Source organism: Dunckerocampus dactyliophorus, chromosome 8, assembly GCF_027744805.1.
Source record: "Dunckerocampus dactyliophorus isolate RoL2022-P2 chromosome 8, RoL_Ddac_1.1, whole genome shotgun sequence".
Lineage (NCBI taxonomy): Eukaryota > Metazoa > Chordata > Actinopteri > Syngnathiformes > Syngnathidae > Dunckerocampus > Dunckerocampus dactyliophorus.
Genome location: NC_072826.1, coordinates 15,735,629 through 15,759,322, shown reverse-complemented (window position 1 = coordinate 15,759,322; position 23,694 = coordinate 15,735,629). Strand labels below are relative to the sequence as shown.

Below are 23,694 nucleotides of genomic sequence, written 5' to 3'. Positions count from 1 at the left end.
AGCTTTTTATACAGGACTTGGCTGAATTTAATTGTATCGTCATATTGCAAATCATCCCCAAAATATTGTGATACATGCTATGGTCCATATCGCCCAACCCTCATCTAAACTTAAAGTGTTTCAAACGGAGAGGGGGAGAAGGGCAAAGAAGCCAAAAATGTACCACTTCCACACTGAGGACTGAGAGAAGGACCTTTTTTTCATTCAATGCCAGTCATGGCATGTCTGCTCGGCTCTCCTGGCTCAGTAGCCAGTCTCCATGCAGTGTGAAAGCTAATGTGATCTAAAGTCATGTTTTATAACATTACTGATGCCCAGTGACCAGAATAATACATATAACTTGTCTTTCAAATTTTTTTTTACTAATAATAGGCCATAGGCAACCACGAAACAGTGATCATTTATTATTTATAAAAAAAAAAAGTGATACAGTAAGGGAGCAATTTTCGAGGGATGACTGTATTTAATCTTTTTATTACTTAATTTTATATGTAGAGTATGAGTGGCTAAGGATCATCACAATCTAAGAATGTACTTTAACCCAAGGACCATCTGTATTTGGAGGCCTTGCGTACAAAGTATTTTTCATAAATGTAAAGCAAAAGGAACGACATCATCATTATCATGTAACTTCAAAGCACACACGCACAGGAAGTTTCTGTTGTGTTTTATTGTGGTAAAGAAGAAAAAGACCTCATTGAGTGGATAAAAATGCTCAGTCGGTGTTGCGCACTTTGCTGCTGGATTTAAATGAATAGAACGTCTATTCTTCCACTTGGTCTGCTACTGAGCGGGGCCTTTGGCTGCGTCAAACATCTTCTTACGGCCCTCCATGCCTGACATGGCCTCCACGTTCTTCCTCCAGTCGCTCACCTCCACTGTCTTCTCCTGAGGAACATGTTTGGACAAAGTGTTAGCAAGAAGAGACAGTCCTTTTTAAAAAAAAAGACCACCTTCAGATGTTATCCATCTGCTCACTAACCTTCTCAGTGTCCTCCTTCTTGACGGACTTGAGGTTGGCTCGCAGGTCCAAAGACACTTTGTGTTTGGAGCCCAGCAGCGAGCGCAGGATGGCGTCGGCAGAGACCCTTACCCTTCGGAGGCTGGGTCGTTTAAACTTCCCCCGTAAGTCCAACACTTTGATGTTCAGGTCTTTAATCTGAGGACAATGTCAGACAGTCAAATCTAGGGTTGCAACTAATGATTATTATCTTAGTCCATTAATCTGAAGTTTGTTGTTTTGATTAATTGAATAATCGGTTACGCCCTTGACCTTGGGTGTCCAAACTTTTCCTTGCGGGGGCCACATAAGGTTAAATCAAAGAATCAGGGGGCCACTTTTGACATATTGTTAAACCAGGCTGCATCTCAGCTCTGTGTTAGAGGTGACCAAGTGTATTATTACTTTTTCTCCACAGCTTGTTTTTCCATTTTTGCTGTTGCTGTTTTTCAATTTTACAAATATTTCAACTGCAATTTTTTTCATGACACTATGTCTTTATTCCATAATATTTCGACTCTAATCTCGTAACATCACAACTTTTTCCCACTTTAATTTTCCAAAAAATGTAATCAAATTAGCGATTCCCTCTTTTGTCAATAACAATGTGAAAATTATTGTGAAAATGTCATTTTTTTTCCTCATCGCATTACAACGTTATGCTGGGCATCGTTTGAATTTGAACGATTGTGATTCCGATTCATCGTTTCAATTCCGGTTCCTAACGATTCTCGATTCCGATTATTTTGCAGAGGTAGGGTCATAAAAAAAGTTTGCTTGGTTCAAATGGGGGCGCTAACCAAAGGTCTTGGATGAAATGTTTGAATGTCTCCATGATTTTATTTTTAAATATATGAACTTTTTGTGAATTACTTTACTACAAGTATGAATTTCTCACAATATTTAGAAGTGTTTTCATATATGAGTACACATTCACAAGTCATTTTTATTTTTGAAAAGCTCATGAAAGAACAACGCCACATACCCTGTTGTATGTGTTGGAGAGTGTCTTATGATGCAGAATAGACAGAGCGTAACTTAACCATGTTACTTATCAAATAAGTGAATGGAGCAACACTTAACGCGGGGTCTGATCAACTTCCTGGCTAAAGCTAGCGTTAACGTCACGTAAAGTACACAGCATTACGTTAGCTGGATATTCGAGTGGGCCACCGTATTCGCAGTATCAAGTATAATTTGTTTGCTGCTTCAATGCTGGCATAAGATTTACACAATTTATTGTTTTACTTACCTGATGGTTGGATGAAGTCTGACATAACGCGTCAAAAAACGGGGCACTCCGTGAAGCCGGTGTACATCGTGTTTAATTCTGTTCACACAAACGCTTCCTGCCGCTTCTTCGCCTATCACAAAAACCGATCGGTGTGCGGTGTCAAATCCTGCATGTCTACTGTGTCACGTAGGGTTGCCAACAAAATTACGTATCTCGTATTGAGCTTGACACAGGCTATGCCAATCAATGCCAGCATGTTTGATCATTCCCTTACCAAACCCATTGCAGTTTGTCTATTCGTGCATCTTTATTTACATGCTTTGTCTAGCTCCCTGGTGAAGTGTTCTGGGCATGCCCAGCCAGGAGAAGGTCCCGGGGCAGACCTAGAACACGCTGGAAGGATTATTATTATATTATTACACCTTGGTGTCCTCCCGGTGGAACTGGAAGAGGTGGCCGGGGACCGGGAAGTCTGGGCTTCCCTACTGTGACTGTTGCCCCCGTGACCCGGACCCAGAAAATGGATGGATGGATGGATGGACATAAACACATAGTGTGTCCAGCCTTGTGATGGGTCTCCTATCTCACCAGCTGATTTTGAGTAGCTCACAAAGGGTCAAAGAATATTTGCTTGCACTCTTAGTATTTTTTTTTATAACTGTTCAATTCAGACTTGATGCCTTTATACGATGACAATAAAAAAAACAGCTGCAGACCGCAAATGGCCCTCAGACCAGACTTTGAGAAGTTGAAATCAGAGGGTATTTGCATTATTAAATTAAAAAAAACAATTCAATCAAATACCAAAATAGTTGTTGATGAATTGGATCGTTGATTAATTATTGATTCATTGATTAATTGTTGCAGATCTAGTCAAAATACCTACTGTATATTAGCTAGTGTTGTGTTTTACCTCTCTGGTGTTGTGCATCACTTTGGCCTCTATGTCGTAGCGCTCCTCGTCCACCACGTCAATTTTAGAGTGTAGTTCTTCACATAGTTGCTACATAGGAAATAAGACAAACACTGCCTGGATAAATTAGGTCATAAACTGCTGCCTTAGGGAAAGAATCCTGCCAGTTAGCCGTGTTTTTCTGTGTATATTCTATAATTTATATGGAACAGTGACAGCAAGCTTAAAAAAAAAAAGAGTCCAAAAATACCTGAAGCTCCTCTAAGTTCATGGAGTTGATCTGTAACGGAGGAGCCTTTTCATCCAAATACTTTGCCTTCTGCTCCTCTTTTTCCACCATCTCCTGCTCCAGCTCCTCTTTGGCCTTGGCCACCATCAAGCTCTGTGACACAAACAACCGCTTCATTTCCTGCTCATCACTCCATCAGTTTGCACGCATTTGACTGAAGGCTCACCTTTAGCATGAGCTTGCGAGAGGCGGAGATTTTAGATTTCCTCTGTAGAAACAATAAGAAACGTGGATTAGAATCAGTGTGTTGAACGTTTTTAGGTTATGCAGAAATGACCATGTATAAACAGTATGTGTCCCTAGAGCCTGTTCATGAGCACCCAACGTGAGAAAAACCGTCTCCTTCAGTTGTTTGCTCCACTTTTGAGAGAAGAGGCTCTCCAACACTTCAAGTTGCAGCTTTTCATGATATCATGAAGGAAAAGTTTCCTTCCTTGTGGACTTGATACCACCTCTGACCTGCCATTAGCTGGTTGAGCCCGTCCTGTGTATACACCCACCACTTGACTCTCATCCTTGTCTTTTTTGGGGGCGGGTTTTGAGGGGGAAAAAAAGGACGAAACAAGATTTTAACATTAATTTTAAGAAAAGCAGAACGAAACAATATGACTGGACAAACAAACTTGAATTTATCTGAGTCAGAAAGCAATACAGGTGCATTTTGAGATATTTATTATCTGACAAATTGATGCTAAGGGGATATTATTGCTCAGTGCGTTTTTTTAGCCCAAATAAACTAATGATTAATAATGTTATGATAATATGTAATAATAATAAGAACAAAAATAATAATATAATGAAATATTTCATTTAATATGTAATCTTTCACTCTGTAAAGTTGTGGAATTGCCGTTTATGACATGCATTTTCTCACAGGCAAATCCTACTGTGTCTAAAACATTTGCAGCATTTTTTGATATGCTGGCTTTTCAACTGTGTTAAAGAGCAGCATTTCTTTAGCGGCGTAATAAACTACACTCTCTGTGAACGGACACCATTTTCATCTAGGTGCTGATGCTGAAACCAATGCACAGAGTGAACTCTCTTCCGGATGTTACCGGCACCAGATCTAGGGAATCTGGACCACCAGCAAAGGTTGCACAGGCTAGGGAGCACTGTTTAGCTAATAAACGAGAGAGATCTGAAGTTAGCAGCTTCTCATAACTGAGCTCATTTATTGATCAGCGGTGCATGGCTAAAGCTAACAGATCCTGTTCCAAACTCCTAAACATGGCAATATAGGCCAGCAAAATTATCCAGTTCATTTGCATTAATTTAATTTATTAGACATTTTCTTTCTGAACAAAAAATCTTGTCACGTTTTAATCTTGCTAGATCTCGTGTCACAAAACACCAAAAAAAACATGATCGAGTGAAACCGTGAAATCCGAACCGCAAAGCGGCGAGGGACCACTGTATATGTAAACAGTGGATAAAGTACACAATAGCGCCACACGCTATGTTGAAAATAAGCACAACTCTTTAGCATTCAACAGACAAACACAATGACATGTTCCCGGTAGGGATTTGACTAAAAGTTGTCTACATTCCAGCATCACGACAAGATTTTGGACACTACGTATTAAAACACAGTTGTAGGACCCCTGACGCTTATTAAAGTTGGTGAAAAATAGTAAAATATGGGAGCTTTAAATAGAAACAATGTGTTGTAAGGCTTACCTCAGGCCTGTTGGAAGCATCAGAAAGAAAAGACAGCATTATAAATAGTCGAATAGTCGAATATGACATTACAGTCTTTGCTAATCAGGTTGTAAAAATAAGTGATGACTGGGCACAATAAACAGAACAACTCACGCTTTCTCAGGCATCTTGTTTGTAGACCCTGAAAGACAAAAATAACACCTTTTACCACTCAAGAGCTTTGGAATTGGGGGAGGAGGGCGCCCCCAAAGGGTCTTAATACAGTTTCCATTTTAGTTCCACTATAGAAACATTCCACCGCATTGACAAGTGTTCCAAGAATGGAACCGTCCTATGAGGGGGGGGGTGTATTTATTGAATTACTGCTGCATGGATCTTATCATTGTGTGTCCGCTGTGTTAGTATGTCTTAGTTGTAAAATGCTGGCTAACATTAAGCTGTCAACGCACACCCCTGCTCGAGCTGATAGCATTCCTACCGTAGCCAAAAACAGCAAAGTGATGGCAGACATGACAGAACAACACGGCAACTAATGTTGCCTGCTTGAGCCTCCGCTTGCATTTTCCTTGTCGCTCATATTTATATTAGTTAGGGTTTTGAAACTATGTCTCGAGCCAAAATGGGTCAGAGTGACTTTTTTTTAATATTTATACTTTTTATATTTTATATTTATAGTTTTTTTTTTGTTTGAGTGGGGGCACTAGTTGTCAGAATGCCGTAATTCATATCTGCAGTGGTTAGTATATGGCAATATATGATGAATTTGAGTATGTATGGGTCTGAGAAAAGGTTTGGAAAACCCCGGTATAAATTAATCCATATAACTCAGTCATATTATTGACTTTGACTGTGTTTACACAATTCCCAACAACAATTTTACATTGATGTTAACTAGCATGAGCCAAACGTTACCTAGCTCTGGCAACTCTTTGGCAAATTAATAAAATACGATAACGGTAACACAAATTCTGACAAAATCACTGCAAATAACGTTAATTATGAACCAAGCACGGCTTTTTAAATCTATAAAGTGTAGTAATAGTTGACCTTACCTCGCCGAGAGGATGCAGACAGACAGAAAGTGATGGAAGGAAGAGCAGGCCGAATATTTATCCCTCACCATCCCTTTGTCCCTCCTCCCTCAGTGGATTTATATAGTGACAACACACACACACACACACACACACTCTCCATGCTTATAACTAGTTAACTTACACGAGTAGAATAGGGGGAGTAGCTACAGTTACTGTACATATTCCATCAAATATAAATTAACATCTAATAATACAAAAAAAATGTTGTCTTAAAGTAAATGCAGGTACAGTGGAACCTTGGTTAGCATCATTCATTTTTTCCAAAATGTCTAACGTACGCTAACGCAAACACATTTTCCCACAAGAAATTATGTCAATTCTATTAATCTGTTCCAGAAATTCAAAAAATGTTAACATAAAACCCGTAAATATGTGAAAACAATTCAGAAATACATGTAAATGACGAATGAAAAGGATAACTGAACCGTGATCCTTGATGTGACTGAAAACAGGAAGCTGGTGGTGGTTGATCTCTCTGCCACACCGTCACATCTTCAGTGAAGGTAAAACTAACCTTAAATGTTCAGTTTTCCCTGTCATCTGTCATTTATATGCATTTTATGCGTGTAAAACTATAAAAACGTGTTGTGTTTTGGAGCGTCAGCAGCTGATGACATCGTAGACAGGCGACGTAGCCACTGGCTCCAGTTGCCATTTTGTGTAGCTAGCTAATAGGATGCTAACAAGGAAGGATGTTTTGTGATACAAAAATACATTCAGAACACAGTTGGACTCACGCAGTGTGTTAACGTGACAAGACGTGCGCCACATTATAAGCTAACCACTGAATGTACATACACTAAGACAAAATTGTGGCGTAAATTTTGACACACTCACGGGGGCAGACGCTAACCAAGGTTCCTCTGTAGTCCCTAGTAATAAAGAACAAATAAATATTTTAATGCGCTTTTATTTTGAGGCGCTTCCTGGGTGATATGCCAGCAGGGTGACAGAAGGAGACAAATGAAAAGAGGCAATTTAATTATCTTGTTTTGCAGCAGTGGCTAACATTTCTACGTAAGGAAAGTGCCTAATTGCCAAATGATGAATCCTGACACATTTTGTACTATCATGCACTGGATTGTTGTATTTTTGTGGATATACTGGAGTCGGGGAAAGTCCCTGAGGCTGATTGGATCACTGACAATGCAGGAGTCATGGCAGCTGATTAAAATTCCACATTATATATGGCAGGCAGGGGGTTTAACTTAAATGCACGTGTGAATGTGCTGGAGTCTCTCCAGGAAACTGGCTTTTAACTGTATAGATGTCACAGCTTGACAGGGCAGCAGCCTTTCTTATAGGCTACATTTGTACCATTCAGCTGCAAAAAAGGTTATATTTCGGATCTGTACTGTAGCATTATAAAGTAAATGGACAATACCCAATAGCTCATAAGTACTTAAGATAAATAGATAATCACATACTTCTACTTTAAGTTTAATCAAGTTTATGCAGTACTACTATTGCTTAAGTTTCAAATTAGCTAGGACTGTAAGTGAAGGCCCCTACTGCTGCCCTCTAGTGGATTTGTCGATAATTACAAAGGTATACTAGCTTCTGAAGCCTGAATGTGTATACATGTATATACAATATACTTATATTATATATTATGGATATTTAGACTTGAGCATATACAGTATAGTAGTGGTGTCCAAAGTGTGGCCCGGCGGGCCTGCTGATGTTTTTTAACGGCCCTCGACACATTCTAAAAATACAATTTTAAACAGAAAAAAACAATTTAAAACCCCCCAACAAAAAGCAGTAATTTTACAGGAGTAATTGAAATATTAGGAGATTAAAGTTCTAATATTTAGAAAAAAGTGGCAAAGTACATTTAGCAGCAATAAAGTTGTAATATTATGAGTAAAGAATTGAGATCTAAAGGTGAAATATTAAAGAAAACTTTTTTTTTTTAAGTTGTAATATCATTACATGCAAAACAAAGACTAAAGATGGAACTTTTTGAAAATTAGGTTGGAAAAATGTTATATTATGAGAATGAAATCAAAATATTTTGGGATAAAGTCATAATATTTTGAGAAAAAAGATTCACAAGAGTATATTTGAAAATTTTTATATATTTTTAATATATTTTATATGTTTTTAAATGGAAAAATGAACAAAAAAGTGCAATATAAGGAGAAAAGGTTCATATTAAGCTTTGTCACCTGTAACACAAAGCTTCAGATGGGCGCTGTTCTTTTCTTTTAAATATACGGGGTGTCCCAAAAAAATGTGAGCCCCCCCTGCAGTAGTAGTAGTTTAAAGATAAATAAGTACAGGTTATTGGGAGGGTGAGGACATAGATCAGGCCTTTCTAACAAAGAAATTGCATTTTTAGGGCTTGCTAAAAGATATTAAAAGTTGTCAAGAGGTACACCTCAAAGAAAACATGGAGAACAACTTCAATTAATCAACACAATGCAGTGTTAAGCGTTTGGATTTGCTGCTATATAGTTTCCATGTAGTTTTCATCTGCTGCATCATTCCAAAGAACATAAGCACACAATGATTCCATCGGGTCAGAGCCTTGAAATAAAACCTTACTGACACTGACACAGATGCTAGATGTTTATTTTGCATGTCACCAAGATTACATCTGGCATGCGAGGCTTTATGATGAATAGGACCGGAGCAGGAACGTCCGAATCCGTAAAGTATGTGGTCACGACTATTAGTTGTGGACCAAGCTGACCTTACCCTATTTTGTTTTGGCCAGCTGAGATGTGATTTCTTCTCAAATTTCTAAATCGCTTCTGGCAGTGTTTTTTTTTTTAGGCTGTGTACTTTATAATTGAAGATGTTTATTTCTAGAAAAAGATTTAATTATAGCAATATAGCAATTTCGTTAACCATTCTTCGCTGATTGGTTGGGAGAAATTCTACTGCCTTGTAGAAAGCAGGCCACAGAAAAAAACGGTTAGCTAACTTAGCATGTTTTCATGATTTAGCTGACTGTAGAGCATATGTTTGAAGCTGTTGTGGCTACTAAATTGCTCCTGGCGCATGTGTAATACAAATGAGCTTGAAAGCATGAGTAACATGATCTGCATGTTGGTGGAAAGCAGCTCAAAAAATGACAACACGGACAAACTGGGGCTGGAAAGTGGGTCCAGGCTTCACTGGGAGTGAGCCAGAGCTCCTGCACCTTGACCAAAACCAAATCCCTTGGGACCAAAGTTCTTGGCATAGCAACCTGCAAATCCACATGCAAACAATAAGTAAGAGAGCTCAAAACTTCAGGGAAGACACAGCACAAAGATCACATCAAATGGGCTATCATAAAATCCAAACAAGGTAAAGTTCAGAGCAGCACCATTTTGACTAAAAGATATTGACAGCACAGTCGGCCTTCGCCGCTTGATAGTTTGAATTTCGCAGCTTCAATCTATCACGGTTTTCCAAACATATTAATTCATAAATCATGCACACACAAGCACCATACTTAATCGCTGGAGCAACAGGCTTTTATTGCAGGTTTGAATTATGTCACAACAGACACAATGATCCCTAATAAAACCACAGGCTACTGTTGCTGCAGTAGCCCACGACAAGCTAAAACTCAACTCTGAACCTCCTCCGACACTTCCTATCCATCCGGCACGCAGCTCCCCTAGAGAACACATTTATAGCAACACACACAAGCACAAGTCTTATTTATGTCTTAAATGTCTTATTACTTACTCTTATTACAGTATGTCTTCTATATTGGGTAATACCGAGTGTAAAGGTAACTATTAAACTATGTGTTAGTTCATGTCTAGATGGCTCTAATAATGTTAAAAAAAAACATATTTAGAAGGTCGTAAACGGGTTTTCAATGCTCTAACTATGGAAATATTCCATTTAGAAATAAGGAATCCTACTTTGCGGAAATTCACTTATCATAGAACCAATTAACCACGATAAACGAGGGATTACTGTATTACAATTATGCAACTAGTATAAACGGAATGGAGTGAGGTTCTTTACGCTAGCAAAGTTAGCATATCAATACCTTTCCAGGGCCTTCTGAGAACGTCACTAGACTACTTTCACATTTTGACATGCTCATATTTCTCATCCAGAAGGAGTTTGCTGGAGTTTGTTTTGCTACATTTGAATGTGAAGACATTTATCTCTGAGCCTCGGCTATCGATCTCGTCCTTGTAGTCGTACCTCTACAGTAGATCTCGCCATCTCTGTCCGCCAGTGTGGTAGACTCAAGTCCTTTGCCGCAGTTAGCACAACGGAAGCAACCTTTGTGCCACGACTAAAGAGAAAGCAAAAAGAAATCTTTAAGAAATGACACAAATTCTCTACATTCTTGTCTTGACATTAAGAATCATCGAACTCTTCCTTACGTTGCCGCCTCCAATAACTTTCTCGGCCGCATACACGGTTTTGCCGCATCGTGGACACGCATCTGAGCCGCTGGCTTTCTTGGCGAACTTGGAGGTGTTGGGGTTATTTGTAGGACGGTGTGGAGATTCTCTGTCAAAAAAGTACAACTCTAGGAATGAAAGACTTTTTAAAAAAGTACATCTTTGAAGCAAAATGGAGTGCACTACTTGGCTGCAACCAGCAGAGGCGCCGCTGATTCAAGCTTGACTAGTTCTGCTGTCTGCTGAGACAACATGACATCAGTTATGCTGCTTACAGCCATGGAAGAAGGCCAATTAAAATTTATATTTTTTAAAAATCGTTTAAAGAAATCTGGTTATTGTTGGTAAATTCGTAAATCAGTCAGGATTTTATGAAGGAATATTTGGGCTACTGACAAGACAAAAAAATGTAAAATATGAGAATAAAGTTGGAATGTTGTATAAATAAAATAAATACATAAAAATACTTTTTGTCAAATATTTTTCTTCATATTACTTTATTTTTGCAAAATTACAACAATTTTTCTCACAATATTACACTCTAATTGTCATAAAATGACAACTTCTCGTGAAATAATGGTATTCTATATGATATTATATTGTTATTGACATTTTTTAATTTTTTTCATTTTGGCTGTATTACTCGTTTGTTGCACATTACACCAATTATACAATTCAGTTAGTATGTCTTCTTCTTACACTTGGGGTTTAATTCCGAGTCCCACTCCCGTGTCCATGCTGAGGGTTCCTGCTCCTCCTCCGAAGCCGTAGCCTTTTGGCCCATACTTCTTGCCGTAGCATGACTTGCAGTAGATCTCATCCGTGTGAACGGCCACTGTTGTGCTGTCCAGGTTCTTTTTACACACCACTTACAATGAGACAGGGTGTTAAAAAAAACAACAAAAAAAACAGTTTAAATAATTTCAATTATATTTTGGCAGGGCAAAGCTGTCAAAACTGTCTCGCATCTTTTTTTTCCCACAGATTCTTAAGCTATTTAACTTACCCCAAACTGTGTGGCATTTCAAAGAAAACAAAATACTGGTGTGTCATAAGCTTGCTTAGATAAATACTCCGCTTAAGCGGGAATGTGTTGCGGTGTGCACTCTCCTTTTCCAAATAAGGAAGCACAAACCTTCGTCACATTTCTACAAGATCCATATAAGGACTCAGATGTGTGAACACTGATGTTTGCAGACACTCCCTCTACTATCTGCATGCCAGAACCCCCCCGACACTTTTTAGAGTTGTTTATGCGGCGTGTCATTCTACGACAGTAGATTAACTTACTGCACAGGAAGCAGGATTTATGCCAGCTCTTCCCTTCACATTGCACTTCCTCGGCAAAGTAGACATTTTTCTGGCAGCAGCCACACTTGTTCCCTCCTCCCAGAGGCATCCTGTGATCATACAGGTTGTCAGTCATTAGTCCTAAGTGCAACTATACCGTTTAAAGGAGAGTCTCATTTTTAGGAAATATAGCCAATGAATTCCAGAACAGGCAGTCGGAATACACTTGGAATGTTTGAGAAACTGCTAAGCAGATTCACACGCAACGTCCGTAATCTACGTGATCGTTCTTTGCAAACATCACGTTCCTTTACTTTGATGTTAGGTTTGATGTTGGTACAAAAAAAAACAACACACAACTAAATCTGCAACCATGTGTTTCATCCTTCTTTCCAAGATGTTATTAGAATGATTATCTACAAACCTCGGCCTCTAAACTCAAAGAAAAAAAGTTCAATTTAGTTCTGAAGCTTCTTACCTGCACTGATGCTCAGGCCGGTCCGCAGTGTGTGCTAGTTAACTTCCACTAAAGATGTCCACTGTTAGTGAAGAGCTGAGAGGGAGGCTGAGAGAACACTAAGCAGATCAGTGGGAGGAGTCAGGAAGGTCACATGGAGGTGGGTCTGCTAGTCTTTTATGTTATTTATATATTTTTATTATTATATTGTTATGATAGTTTGTTTTCGTTTCATATGTGCCCTGAGATTAGCTGCGACCAGTCCAGGGTGTACCCCATCTCTCGCCCAAAGTCGCCTAGGATAGGCTCCCTCATACCCCCGCAACCCTGGTAGGACAAGCAGCATAGAAAATGAATGAATGAATGGTTTTCATTTCTCAAAAATGCCACTTCATGGAATGAAAGCCTGTGATGTGGCGATGATGTCTTCTTAAAGCGTGGGTGGGACATCCAAAATTGATATCAATTTAGGAGTTCAACCAAAATTTTCAAGAGAAATGTGCCTGAATAGGTGACAGGGGTCTGCAGCAAATCTTTGGCATTCAGCTCAGATAGCATCTCCAAAACATGCTTTTTTTTTTTTTTTACATTTTTGTGATTCTACTATTGATGGCAAGAATTAAAATGCGCAATGACAACCATAGAACTGGAAATGTAACTTAATGCGACATAGGAAAGGGTCCAGCTACTCACTCACACATATCAACAATACAATTCATGAAATATTCCAAGGTATTTTTTATTCTTTTCATTCATTCAATTCATACAAAACGCCATGAGACAGAGACGTTTGAAACCAGAAATTACATACACTATGTAAAAAGACACACGAGTGTTTTTTTTTTTGTCACTATCTGAAATTGAATCATACTAAACTTTTCCCATTTTAGGTCAATTATCCATCAAGCCATCCATTTTCTATGCCGCTTCTCCTCAGTAGGGTCGCGGGGGCATGCTGGAGGCTATCCCAGCTGACTTTGGGCGACAGGCGGGATACACCCTGGACTGGTCGCCAGCCAATGGCAGGGCGCATATAGACAAACAACCATTCACACTCACATTCATACCTATGGACAAAATTAAGATTACCAAACTATTTTGCAAATGCTGCAATTACAAGAGAGGGAATATTTCCTTCAAAGAAACATATAAATACAGTTGCTTAGTATTTGGTAGTATTGCTTTTAAACTGTATGAGTTGGGTCAAATGTTTTGGGTGTCCTTCCACAAGCTTCTCACAAGAACCGATGTAGCTGAGTCGGGTTTGTAGGACGCCTTGCCATTTCACATCTGCCCACATATTTTCTGTTGGGATTGAGATCAGCACTCCAAAACATTGGCCATATTCTCTTTAAGCCACTTTGTAACTATTTTGGCGATATGCTCCGGGTCATTGTCCATCTGGAAGACCCATTTGTGCCCAAGCTTCAACTTCCTGGCTGATGGCTTGAGAAGTTGCTTCTATAGTTCCACATAATGTTTTTTTTTTCATGGTGCCATCTATTTTATCAAGTGCACCAGATCCTCCTGCAGCAAAACAGCCCCACAACATGATGCTTCCAATCCCATACTTCACAGTTGGGATAAGCGTGCCCCTTTTTCCTCCGAATGAAACAACAATCATTATGGCCAAACAGTTCCACTTTGGTTTTATCAGACCACAGGACATGTCTCCTAAGATTTGGCTCTTCGTCCCTGTGTATGTTTGTGAACTGTAATCTGTCTTTTTTATGTTGCCTTTGGATTTTGGCTGCTTCTTCTTAGTAGAGAGTCCTTGTAGCCCTTGTCGGTACAAGACTCGTTTGACTGTGGATATTGACACACTCTTACCAGCTTCAGTCATCATCTATACAAGGTCAACTTTGGTTCTGGAGTTGATTCACACATGTCAGACCAATATTTGTTCAACTCTAGGACACAGAACCGGTCCCCTTCTTGAGTGGTATAAAGGACATTCCCATGTTGTTTATACTTGCTGATAATTGTTTGAACAGATGAAAGTGGCACCTTCACGCATCTGGAAATTGCACTCAAGAGTGAACCAGATTTGATTGTTGGCTGTTTTTTTGTGGGTTTTTTTTTCCTCATAATGTCAAGCAAGGAAATCGTGTGTTTGTGGTGTGGCCATGAAATACATGCACAGATGTGCCTCCAACTAACTTCAAATGTTGTCAGTTAACCTATTAGACACTTCCAAAGCCATGTCATCATCATGTGAGCTTTCCCACATTGTTTAAAGACAGTCATCTTTGAGTATGTAAATGTTTGACTTTGAAGAAAGTAATAAAAAAAGTCCCTAAAAATACTCCCTCTCTCGCAATTGTAGAATTTACCAAATAGAAATAATTGTGGTAATCCTAACTAACCTAAAACAGGAAAAGTTTATTCTGATTTAGGCCTCATTTTCTCATTTTGAGTTGAAAAATATTTGCGTCCACACTGTACCGGAGTAGTAAATAGTTGCATCCAGACAGGTACGGATTACTGGGTGAAAGCTGTGTAATACACAAGGCACACCTACGTGTGGCGCTGAAGCAGTCGTCTTCCGCTTTCCAAGGCTCGTCTGGACTTACGACAGAGTGGAATTACTTCTGTGAGTCATTTTTGAGTAGAAGACAACAAAAATGAGGAGAATGTTGACTGGGGTGAGTCATGTCAGTCAAAATATTCAGACATGTTGGCTTGCCATCAAAGATCACTTCTGGTCACGTGACTGTGACGGTGGTGATGGGTCTGTGACATCGTTTTTTTTAAAGCAGCAGTTTGCTTCTCTACACGGACACAACAAGCCAACATTTTCATCGTTTCCCCACTCTGGAAGCCGTTTTCTAAAATACAATTTCAGGGCGTTTCCGTGTAAACAAGTGAAAACTTGTTTAAGATGATAAAGTGATAGAATAGATAATAAAATGATGATAGAATAGAACAGGATAGAATACCTCAGGTGGTAGAGTGGTCGTCCACCAACCTGAAGGTTGCGGGTTCCTCCATCCTCCAAAATGTGCTATCGGTGTCAAAGCGCTTTGAGTGCTTGGGAGGTGGACCTTAATTTCTAATAGTGAGGACTTCTGAAACTTCTGGTTGCAACTCCAGAAAGAGAGATGTTTTATTGTCATTGAACACACTATCAACAAACCTTGGTTCCATTTCCATTTCTAGCAACATTACACAAGTAATCAAGTCTAGATATAACACGTAGAATGTAGAATGTAGACAAAATATAGTTATTATAAGTTGCAACAGACATTGAGAGGTGTTGAGATTTTGCACATAATCAATTTCAGCAGGCTTTAGGTTCTGCACGTAGGATAAGGGAAAACAGAATATTATAGAATTTTCAAAGTATGTACATTGTATGTACAGTGAGAGCAGGTGTATAAAAATATATATTTGTATTACAACAAATATCACAGGTGACTGTTACTGTCTGTTACACGTCTGTGTCGTCAAAGGATGAGTGGTTATACTTTATTTTACTTTTAAGTTATTTATCATTTTTTGCACTTGTAAGACAGTTAAGAATGTTAAAATTAGCTTTAAGTTACTTAAACACTGCCTGTACAGCAGAGGCGTCCAAACTTTTTCCACCAAATTTTGTAAAAAGATTTATATATATTTAAAGACAAAGCTTTGTGTTTATTAATAGTTATTAGTATCAACACTTAAGCTTTTTCTCTTTACATTGTGCCTTTTTGTTCTATTTTTTTGGCAATACCATTTCTGAGTATTTGTATGCAATTTCTGAGGGAAATGAATTTTTCTTCAATATTTCACTGTTGGGGAAAATAGATTTTATTTTTTATGTGCGTCATATTTCCAAGCGGCAGCACCACTCCCGTTCTTGTACAAAGTTCAGGGCATCATTGGCATTTAACCGCAGGAACTGTGACATTTAAAACAATGATGCTTGTAGCTGCATGTTAAAAAATATACACTATGTGTGCAGAAGTATTGGGACAACTGGCTATTCTGCCTACAGGTCGAGAAAACTGATGGAAACAAAAGTCCAATATATTTTATTCTTATGGTGTATGACTGTTTTTCGTGTTAAATCCAATATGTGTCTGCTTTATTCCCCGAGATCATGCCAGGAGTGATGCCGCCTGCCTTCCTGTTGTGTCTTCCACCCTGCTCACTGCAAGCATCATGCAAAGAGACAATGATGGACTGGACAAGTCTATTTATAGCCAGCCTTTCGGACAACACTCGCCCCTCGTTTCGAGCTGTGTGGACTGAGTGGACATCCGCCGTGGCTCGTCTGTGCACATGTGATCATGACCGAGAGAGAGAAGAGAGAGGAGAGTCGAGAGTGGATTAATCCATAGGAGGAAGATGGGAGGCTGAGTGTGATAAGAAGCAGCAGGGACGGACGGGGATGCAGGATTCAGCAGCTTCTCTCCTGCTTCGAATGGGAGCCAGGATACTTCCAGGTGTAGGAAGAGGTGAGTTGAGGATGGGACTACTAGTCAAATGAGGTAACCACAGTTTCGGATGTACAAGTAATGCTAATGGTGTGCAAGTAATCATAATGCTGTCTTTAATGATGGACATACAAGCAGACCGCTTGGAAATTCTCACAAGTCATCTTAAGAGCGAAATATCATGCTGTTTGGCAAAGTAATTGTATTTTGCAGTTTACAAGGGCATGGATTTATATGTGCAGGTTTGCTGGTTAATCACTGCTAGTAATTATTTTACTGAACCACAGTACTGTATACATACAGTATAATATATAATACTATTCTGTGAGAATAATACCGCTGCATTAAATACCACATTTATTATTCCATCTTTCTCAACTTTATTTGCTTATGATTAAGTCAATATAATAATAATGCTTGCTTCCTATGAGTTTTGTTGCTGTTGTTAAAGTGCTAACCTAGAAACAAAGCATTTTTTAAAAGGATAAACACATGGTGGTTTTGACAGGATGTCTCTGTTGGACAGGTTTTAAAATGCAGTTGTATGTGTGAGTCAGTAGAGGTCATATGCTGAATGTTGCGAGACACACCCTGCCTCGTGTGTGCGTGTGTGTTTTTGTGTGTGCGTCTCATTAGCTAAAGTAGGACGTGCAAGCACTGGGGTGTGACATGCATGGTTGACAATAGGGTGATAATGATCAGAAGAATTGGAAGAGGAACTTTGCCATCACTTGTCATCTTCTTGTACCTGCTATGTGAATCTTTATCTTAGCGTATTAACTTGTGGCTGTGCAAGGGATGTCATATTGAAGATAAGGAGTTGCATGTGTCAAGGTCAAACACGTGTGTGTGTGTGTGCATCTGCGTGTGTGTGACAATGACAGTTCTCTTTAATTTGACATTTCTAGCTCTTTTGCGGTCTGTGCATATCTTTCACTGTAATCCTCACTTATTGCTTGACAGCGAGCCAGCAGAAGATTTATATTTGCTGCACTGTCCAGAAGGAAGGCAACTTGCTCTAATGTGCAAGACGGAATATGACAAAAGGCGGCACAAGTCTTGACACCATTGTTGGCGTTGGGTTGCTCATGGCCAATGCTAAATTTGGTCGTCATGCACCACATGTCTGAGGCGTGCATGGTCGTTTATCAATGCTTAACCTCCATTTTTGTTAGATTTGGAAATAGTTTTCCTCATTAGATGTTTTAAATTTAGATTTTAAGTCTTAACAGAAAAAGAACTAGAAATGAATGCTTGTCGACCACCTTTATTTATCCTACAAGGCATCCTCCAATTGTCTATAATTCTGTATACAGTAATCCCTTGTTTATTGTGGCTAACTGGTTTCCAGACCTGACCGTTATAAGTGAATTTCCACAATGTAGGATTTATTATTTGGAAATGGAATATTTTCATAGGTAGAGCATAGAAAATCTGTTAACAACCTTCTAAAATAGTTTTTTAACATTATTAGACCCTGTAGACATGAAATAACACCCATTTAATCACCTTTACACTTGTATTACCCAATATAGTAGATATAACCAGAGAAAATAAGACATTTAAGACATAAATAAGGCTTGTGTGTGTGTTGCAATAAATGTGTTTCGGACGGTTGGGGGACAGGACGTGAGGTTTGGGGGTTCAGAGTTTAGGTTTAGCTTGGCGTGGACTACGGCCACCACAGTAGCCACAGTATTAGTATTATTATGTTATTGTTGTTGTGCTTGTCTGATGCTTGTGTGCCTTACCGAACATTACAGTAAGATTATTGACACCTAGTGACCAGTGAAGAATAATACATAGCCTCATGTCTTTGAATAAGTCTTCTGAATGCCTTGTGCCATTTTTATGCTTGAAAATGATTAATTTTGGCTATAAAAAATTAAAATGTGCTTAAATATCCATATTTTTGGGCTAATAATAGGCTGTATTCAACCACGAAACATCATGAATTATGAATTGATTTTTTTTAAAACGGTGATACAGTGAAGCGTGGGGTTTTGTGGACCCGAGTTTGAGCCCCGGGGGTGCAGGGCCAGATTGCGCAGGTGACCACCGTCACACATGTATAGGTTCCAAAAAAGCCCCATAAAAATCAGGTTCCCTTATCAGGTCAGCTGAAATGAAACTGTCAACAGTCTTTTCGAGCTCTATTCCTGGTTCTATGGTTGTTAGCCCTCTTTTCTTTTATTGCCATTGCTGGTAGCCTTTTGATGTAGCCAAAGAAAAAGCAAAACACACAGATGGAGTTGATCCTAAATTCTCATGGATGCTGAGTTTTGGATTTTTTTCCAATTTTTGAGTCGAGTTTTTTGAGTTCTGAATTCTGAGTTGTCTGACCACCAAACCCATTACTGTAGATGTGCCATTTGGTAATGCAGTAATCCCTTGTTTATCGCGGCTAACTGGTTCCAGACCTGACTGTGATAACTGAATTTCCACTAAGTAGGATTCCTTATGTATAAATGAAATATTTTTGTAGTTAGGGCATAGGAAACCTGTTTATGGCCTTCTATGTAAGGTTTTTAATATTATAGCCCTCTAGATATGAAATAACACCCCACAGTCACCTTTACACTTGTATTACCCAACATAGTGGACATAATAACAGAAAATAAACTGTTTAAGACATAAAGAAGACTTGTGCTCGTGTGTGTTGCTATAAATGTGTTAGGCGCTAGGACAGCAGAGTGGCAGGTGGGCAGGAAGTGACGTCAGGGGTTCGGAGTTGAGTTCTAGCTTGGCGTGGGTTACAGCCACAGCAGTAGCCCGTATTTTTATTACATTACATTTCATTCATAACATTACAGGAACATTACTGACACCTAATGATCACGTTGATCATATGTTAGCGTTGCTCCGATAGGATTAGTATCGGCCGATTTCTGTAAAAAAAATATGCCGATAAATGCCTTTGAATGCCGATCACAAAAGCCGATCACCTGTGGCTAGCATTCGTGTAGTGTAGTGTCTTGCCCTAAGTAACATGCTGGGCAGTGTCATTCTCCCACTTTCCTTCAAAACAAAAGCAATCATGTCTGCCGTGTGGAACCGAACTGCTAACACATACCACAAAAACGATCTTGCGCATTCCACTTTAAAAAGCTTTAATACGGCATTTGAAGAACAACACTTGGCGGACTATGGTGAGTTTTGGAGGCTCACGGTGTGATCACCATTCAAACGGCAGCTAACGCAGCCATGTGGCTAACACTAACCCGTATGTGTGTGACAGTCACACGGCTGAGCTAATAACCCCAAAAAATAATTGAAGCAGCCTTTCTCAACGGTGGAAGACACCGGGTTCGCCAAAGTCTCCTTAAAGAAGGTGTCTCATCTTCTGGAACTTTCACGAGTTGTCTTCAAAAAGTATGTAAAATACATCTAATAAGTCTAAATCAAGGTTATTTTATGGTTCTTTTTTTCGTATCATATAGCCAGTAGCAGGAATTCTGGGTCCATTACTTAATTACTAATTTGAGTAGTAATTAAATATTTTTTGGGCCCCCTGGCAGTCAAGGGACCTTGGAATTGTCCTGACTTTTCTCCTTTATACGGCATCCCTGGCCAATAGCACTCATTATAAATAAAATGAAAAATGTATGATTAATCCATGTCATCGGTATCGGCGGATTTCAGTCCTGGATGATTGGTATCAAAATCAGAAGCATTAAAACCCTGATCGGAGCATCCCCACTATGTATCATTCACAGCGTCTTTGAATGCGTCTTCTTAGATTTCCTTATCTGCTTTATATTTGTATTTTCGTTCATTTAACCATTTTTATGCTTGAAAATGCTTAATTACGGCAAAATAAAAATACTTGTAATTTGCTCCAATATCCATTTTTTAAACTAATATTAAGATGTATTATCACAAAAATGTATTAATTGATGTATTTTGGAGTGAAGCCCCGAGGTGGTGAGGGATGACTGTACATATTGCAATCTACCCAACTGCAATCTATCTCCTTAATGCAGCCAGTAAGTTTATGTTTGTGTTTTGTTTTTTTCACCATGTTCCCAGCGAGTGTGGTGCTGAGGGAGCCCAAGCTCTGCAAACATGCCGTGATAATTCAAATCAGTCCTGGCAAAGGAGAGCTGCAGTGTGACAGATGGACCATGTGAGAACTACGGCAGCTAAAACCTTTCATCAGGTGTAGGCTCCAGTTTTAGCTCTTAGAGAGAGATGAGGCTGGCAGTTAGGGTGTACTGACCGTGTCGGAGGATGAGACTAGAATGCTGTTATGCAAGCAGGGAGGGGAGCACTCCACCCCTCTTTGACACAGGCTGGTATGCTTCACAGGGCTGCTGAAGGCTGTCCCGTCTAGCTGGGAGGCACACTGGAACACTGTCCTGAATCATGGACTGATGATGCAGGATGATGCTTAACAAGCACCTCCGCTCTTAACATCTTCCAGGGTAAGTTTTTAATAGCAGACTTTACCTTTGATGTCCTGCAACTTCTCTAAAATGTTTTTAATTCACCCTTTCTGATATATTCCTGACTCACATCTGTATAACTAAGTGGTTTTATTTCAACCAAGTGTGTATAATTGGATGCAGGGGGGGAGCTCATTCCTGCTGCGTGTCCTGTGATGCACTTTTATTGTGCTTCCCACAGTGGAATGCATGTATTCACTAATTGTCAGGGATGTCTGCTGACTCATAGCAGTGTGAGCTCCAGACCCTTTTTACCGCAATAGTTTGCACTGCTGTGTTCTAGACGGGGATCAGTCATGCACTGGTGTCTTCACAAAGGAGGGACACAACTGTTTTTTTAATGACGGCGGGCGTGAGTGTTCTCAAAATGCAGCCAACGATATTTTTAGTCAGCGCAGACCCATTTCCACTAAGCATGGTTCAGTTCCCGTTTTTGGTGTGACAACACTGGGCCTGTTGTAATTCTATTGTACAGTGCTGTGGCACCCTCTATCCTCCACTAGCTGGCACTCACAAGACACGGCTCTGAACCATGCTTCAGCACATGCCAACACTTTTTTGAGTTACACAAGGTGGCTGTTAGCGTTAATAACCATCAAGAGGAACAATCGCATTGATTATGCAACCCGTCCATGTTGTTCGTATTTACACAATGCGGAGCATTATCTTTTTTTATTGTGTCGCGTTAATCGTCTTTGATTACTTCATTGATGAGTTACAGGCTGCTGTGTGGTCGCTATCTATTTACAAACCTGATGCAGCTATGGTCATCCCAGGGTTTACGATTCCATACTGTACTGTGGCAAACAGTACCAAACTCTACCGATTGATGGGACTGCAGCTTTTAGGTATTCAATGTAGCATCTTTCATTGTTTTAGCACGGGCCCTTAGCAGTAGAGCTTTTATTACATTTTCATTGTGTTTCAGTGAAATGTACCAAAATAACTAATCTGAATAACTTTTTGGCACTCTTCTACTAGTTGGGCTACTAACTGATACCTGTAGAGCAGGGGTCACCAACGTTTTTCCTTGTGAGAGCTACTTTTACAAAATGAAAATGGCCAAGAGCTACTCATTTTTGTAACATTTATTTTCAGAGCTTATTTTAAACCCAAACAAAGCGAATATGCTTGTTTTACCAGAACATTAACAAAATGCTGGTGTCCACAACTCACATTTTGTATTTCAGAATGCATTTCTTTCTACTGTTCTTTCATTATTAACTGAAAACCTGAATGAAAAGCAGGCTTGCGGGCACCTCATGTGGTCGTGGGGGGCTACCTGGTGCCCGCGGGCACCACGTTGGTGACCCCTGCTGTAGAGAGAATTAACACTTGTGTGTAGGGGTGTCACGACATCTCATGTCACGAGACCTTGTGAAATTAAAATGTGACGAGATTTCCCGTTCAGAAAAAAACTGCCTCGCGATAATAAAAAAATTAATTAATCACCCGATAAATAAAAATGAACTCGATAATTTTGCCGGCCTCCATATGTTGACATGGGTATGCATGTCTGTTTTATTAGTCTCTTGCCTCCAAACAGAGGGGCAGGAAGTGGGTTTATTTTTGCATTGGTTCAACACCGCGAACAGAGTGAGACCTCTTGTCAGTCATACAGTCGGTTTGTATCTGTGGGGGAGGCGCGCCACTAGCATACACGCAGCAGAAGAGTGGAGCCTCGTGAGGAGCAATGCAAAATAACGTAGTAGAAATTAGGAGGGAAAAAGATGCTCGCAAAGCCAAATGACATAGCCCCCGTGTGGGAATATTAATGATAAGCAAGGTGAGCCCATCAACGCGAACGAGCCAGTGTTCCAAATGTATTCAAAAGTGGTACTAGCAACATAAAGAGAAACAAAATTAACTTACCACCTCAAACATATCCATCTGAATTAAACAACAACACATTGAGATGCAGAGCCTTTGTTTTGACAGTCAGCACTCATTGAGATGTTTGGCCGGGAAAGTAAATACAAACAGAACAGCGCAAAATGGAGTGGGCTCAAAGAAAGTCATCGCAAAAGAAATACAGCTGAAAAGCCAGCATGTCAAGGACTGCTGCAAACATTAGATAATACGAACCGCCTATGAGACAACAAATGTCACAAATGCCAATTCCCTTGTTTATTGCAGTTAATTGGTTCCAAACCTGACTGTGATAAGTGAAAGCCTAGTGGCCAGAATACTACATATAACTTGTCTTTCAGTATATTTTGACTAATAATAGGCCATAGTCAACATCGAAATGGCTATCATTTATTAATTATTTTTTGAAAAACTGATATAGTGAGGGAGCAATATTCAAACCACGATTTAGAGAGGGACATCTGGTACAATAAACATTTTTAAATGCACCTGCATTGTTTTATGACTCAGTTAAATAAAAATGTTTGTTTGTCCAGTCATATTTTTAATTGTACTTTTCTTAAAATTAATGTTAAAACATTGTCTTGTCTCGTTCACGTGGACCCAATCGCCTCATCTAGTGAGTTGGGTGTCTACTTGTGTGTGAAACTAGG

The 23,694-nt window shown here is 39.5% G+C and overlaps 3 protein-coding genes across 4 annotated transcripts in view; 1 reads left to right on the top strand and 2 right to left on the bottom strand.

The window, feature by feature from the left end:
* The window catches only part of nav1b (neuron navigator 1b), a 100,038-nt gene that overhangs the window by 9,435 nt on the left and 66,909 nt on the right, over window positions 1–23,694 (top strand). Inside the window, exons 2-3 of the mRNA XM_054785512.1 lie at window positions 16,388–16,748; window positions 21,036–21,151. The gene's annotated coding sequence lies outside the window, so the exon portion shown is untranslated. The remainder of the gene's footprint in view (window positions 1–16,387; window positions 16,749–21,035; window positions 21,152–23,694) is intronic.
* On the bottom strand, window positions 620–6,495 carry LOC129186846 (troponin I, slow skeletal muscle-like). Of its 2 annotated transcripts, XM_054785523.1 has the most exons (7): window positions 6,151–6,495; window positions 5,117–5,279; window positions 3,603–3,644; window positions 3,398–3,529; window positions 3,148–3,237; window positions 983–1,159; window positions 620–888 (listed from the first exon to the last, which is right to left on the bottom strand). In XM_054785523.1, the coding sequence occupies exons 2-7, from the start codon at window positions 5,183–5,185 to the stop codon at window positions 784–786; spliced, it is 615 nt and encodes a 204-aa protein (XP_054641498.1). In that variant the 5' UTR covers window positions 5,186–5,279; window positions 6,151–6,495; the 3' UTR covers window positions 620–783. The 2 variants fall into 2 exon arrangements, with proteins under 2 accessions (XP_054641498.1, XP_054641499.1); XM_054785524.1 differs by lacking the exons at window positions 5,117–5,279; window positions 6,151–6,495 and adding an exon at window positions 3,896–4,024 and having other exon boundaries at window positions 627–888.
* On the bottom strand, window positions 8,314–12,410 carry csrp1b (cysteine and glycine-rich protein 1b). The gene is made up of 6 exons (XM_054785525.1): window positions 12,328–12,410; window positions 11,850–11,959; window positions 11,259–11,427; window positions 10,539–10,668; window positions 10,354–10,447; window positions 8,314–9,391 (listed from the first exon to the last, which is right to left on the bottom strand). The coding sequence occupies exons 2-6, from the start codon at window positions 11,956–11,958 to the stop codon at window positions 9,315–9,317; spliced, it is 579 nt and encodes a 192-aa protein (XP_054641500.1). The 5' UTR covers window position 11,959; window positions 12,328–12,410; the 3' UTR covers window positions 8,314–9,314.

Bases quoted from the DNA above. Each gene is read 5' to 3' on its own strand.
- LOC129186846 (XM_054785523.1), bottom strand. From the start codon at position 5,185: ATGTCATATTCGACTATTCGACTATTTATAATGCTGTCTTTTCTTTCT. The intron at 3,645-5,116 runs GTAAGCCTTACA...TTGTTTCTACAG, and splicing joins ATGCTTCCAACAGGCCTGAG to AGGAAATCTAAAATCTCCGC. The intron at 1,160-3,147 runs GTAAAACACAAC...CATTGTCCTCAG, and splicing joins TGATGCACAACACCAGAGAG to ATTAAAGACCTGAACATCAA.
- csrp1b (XM_054785525.1), bottom strand. From the start codon at position 11,958: ATGCCTCTGGGAGGAGGGAACAAGTGTGGCTGCTGCCAGAAAAATGTC. The intron at 10,669-11,258 runs GTAAGAAGAAGA...CTTTTTTGACAG, and splicing joins CTCGGAATTAAACCCCAAGT to AGAATCTCCACACCGTCCTA. The intron at 9,392-10,353 runs GTACGACTACAA...GTGGATTTGCAG, and splicing joins TGGCGAGATCTACTGTAGAG to GTTGCTATGCCAAGAACTTT.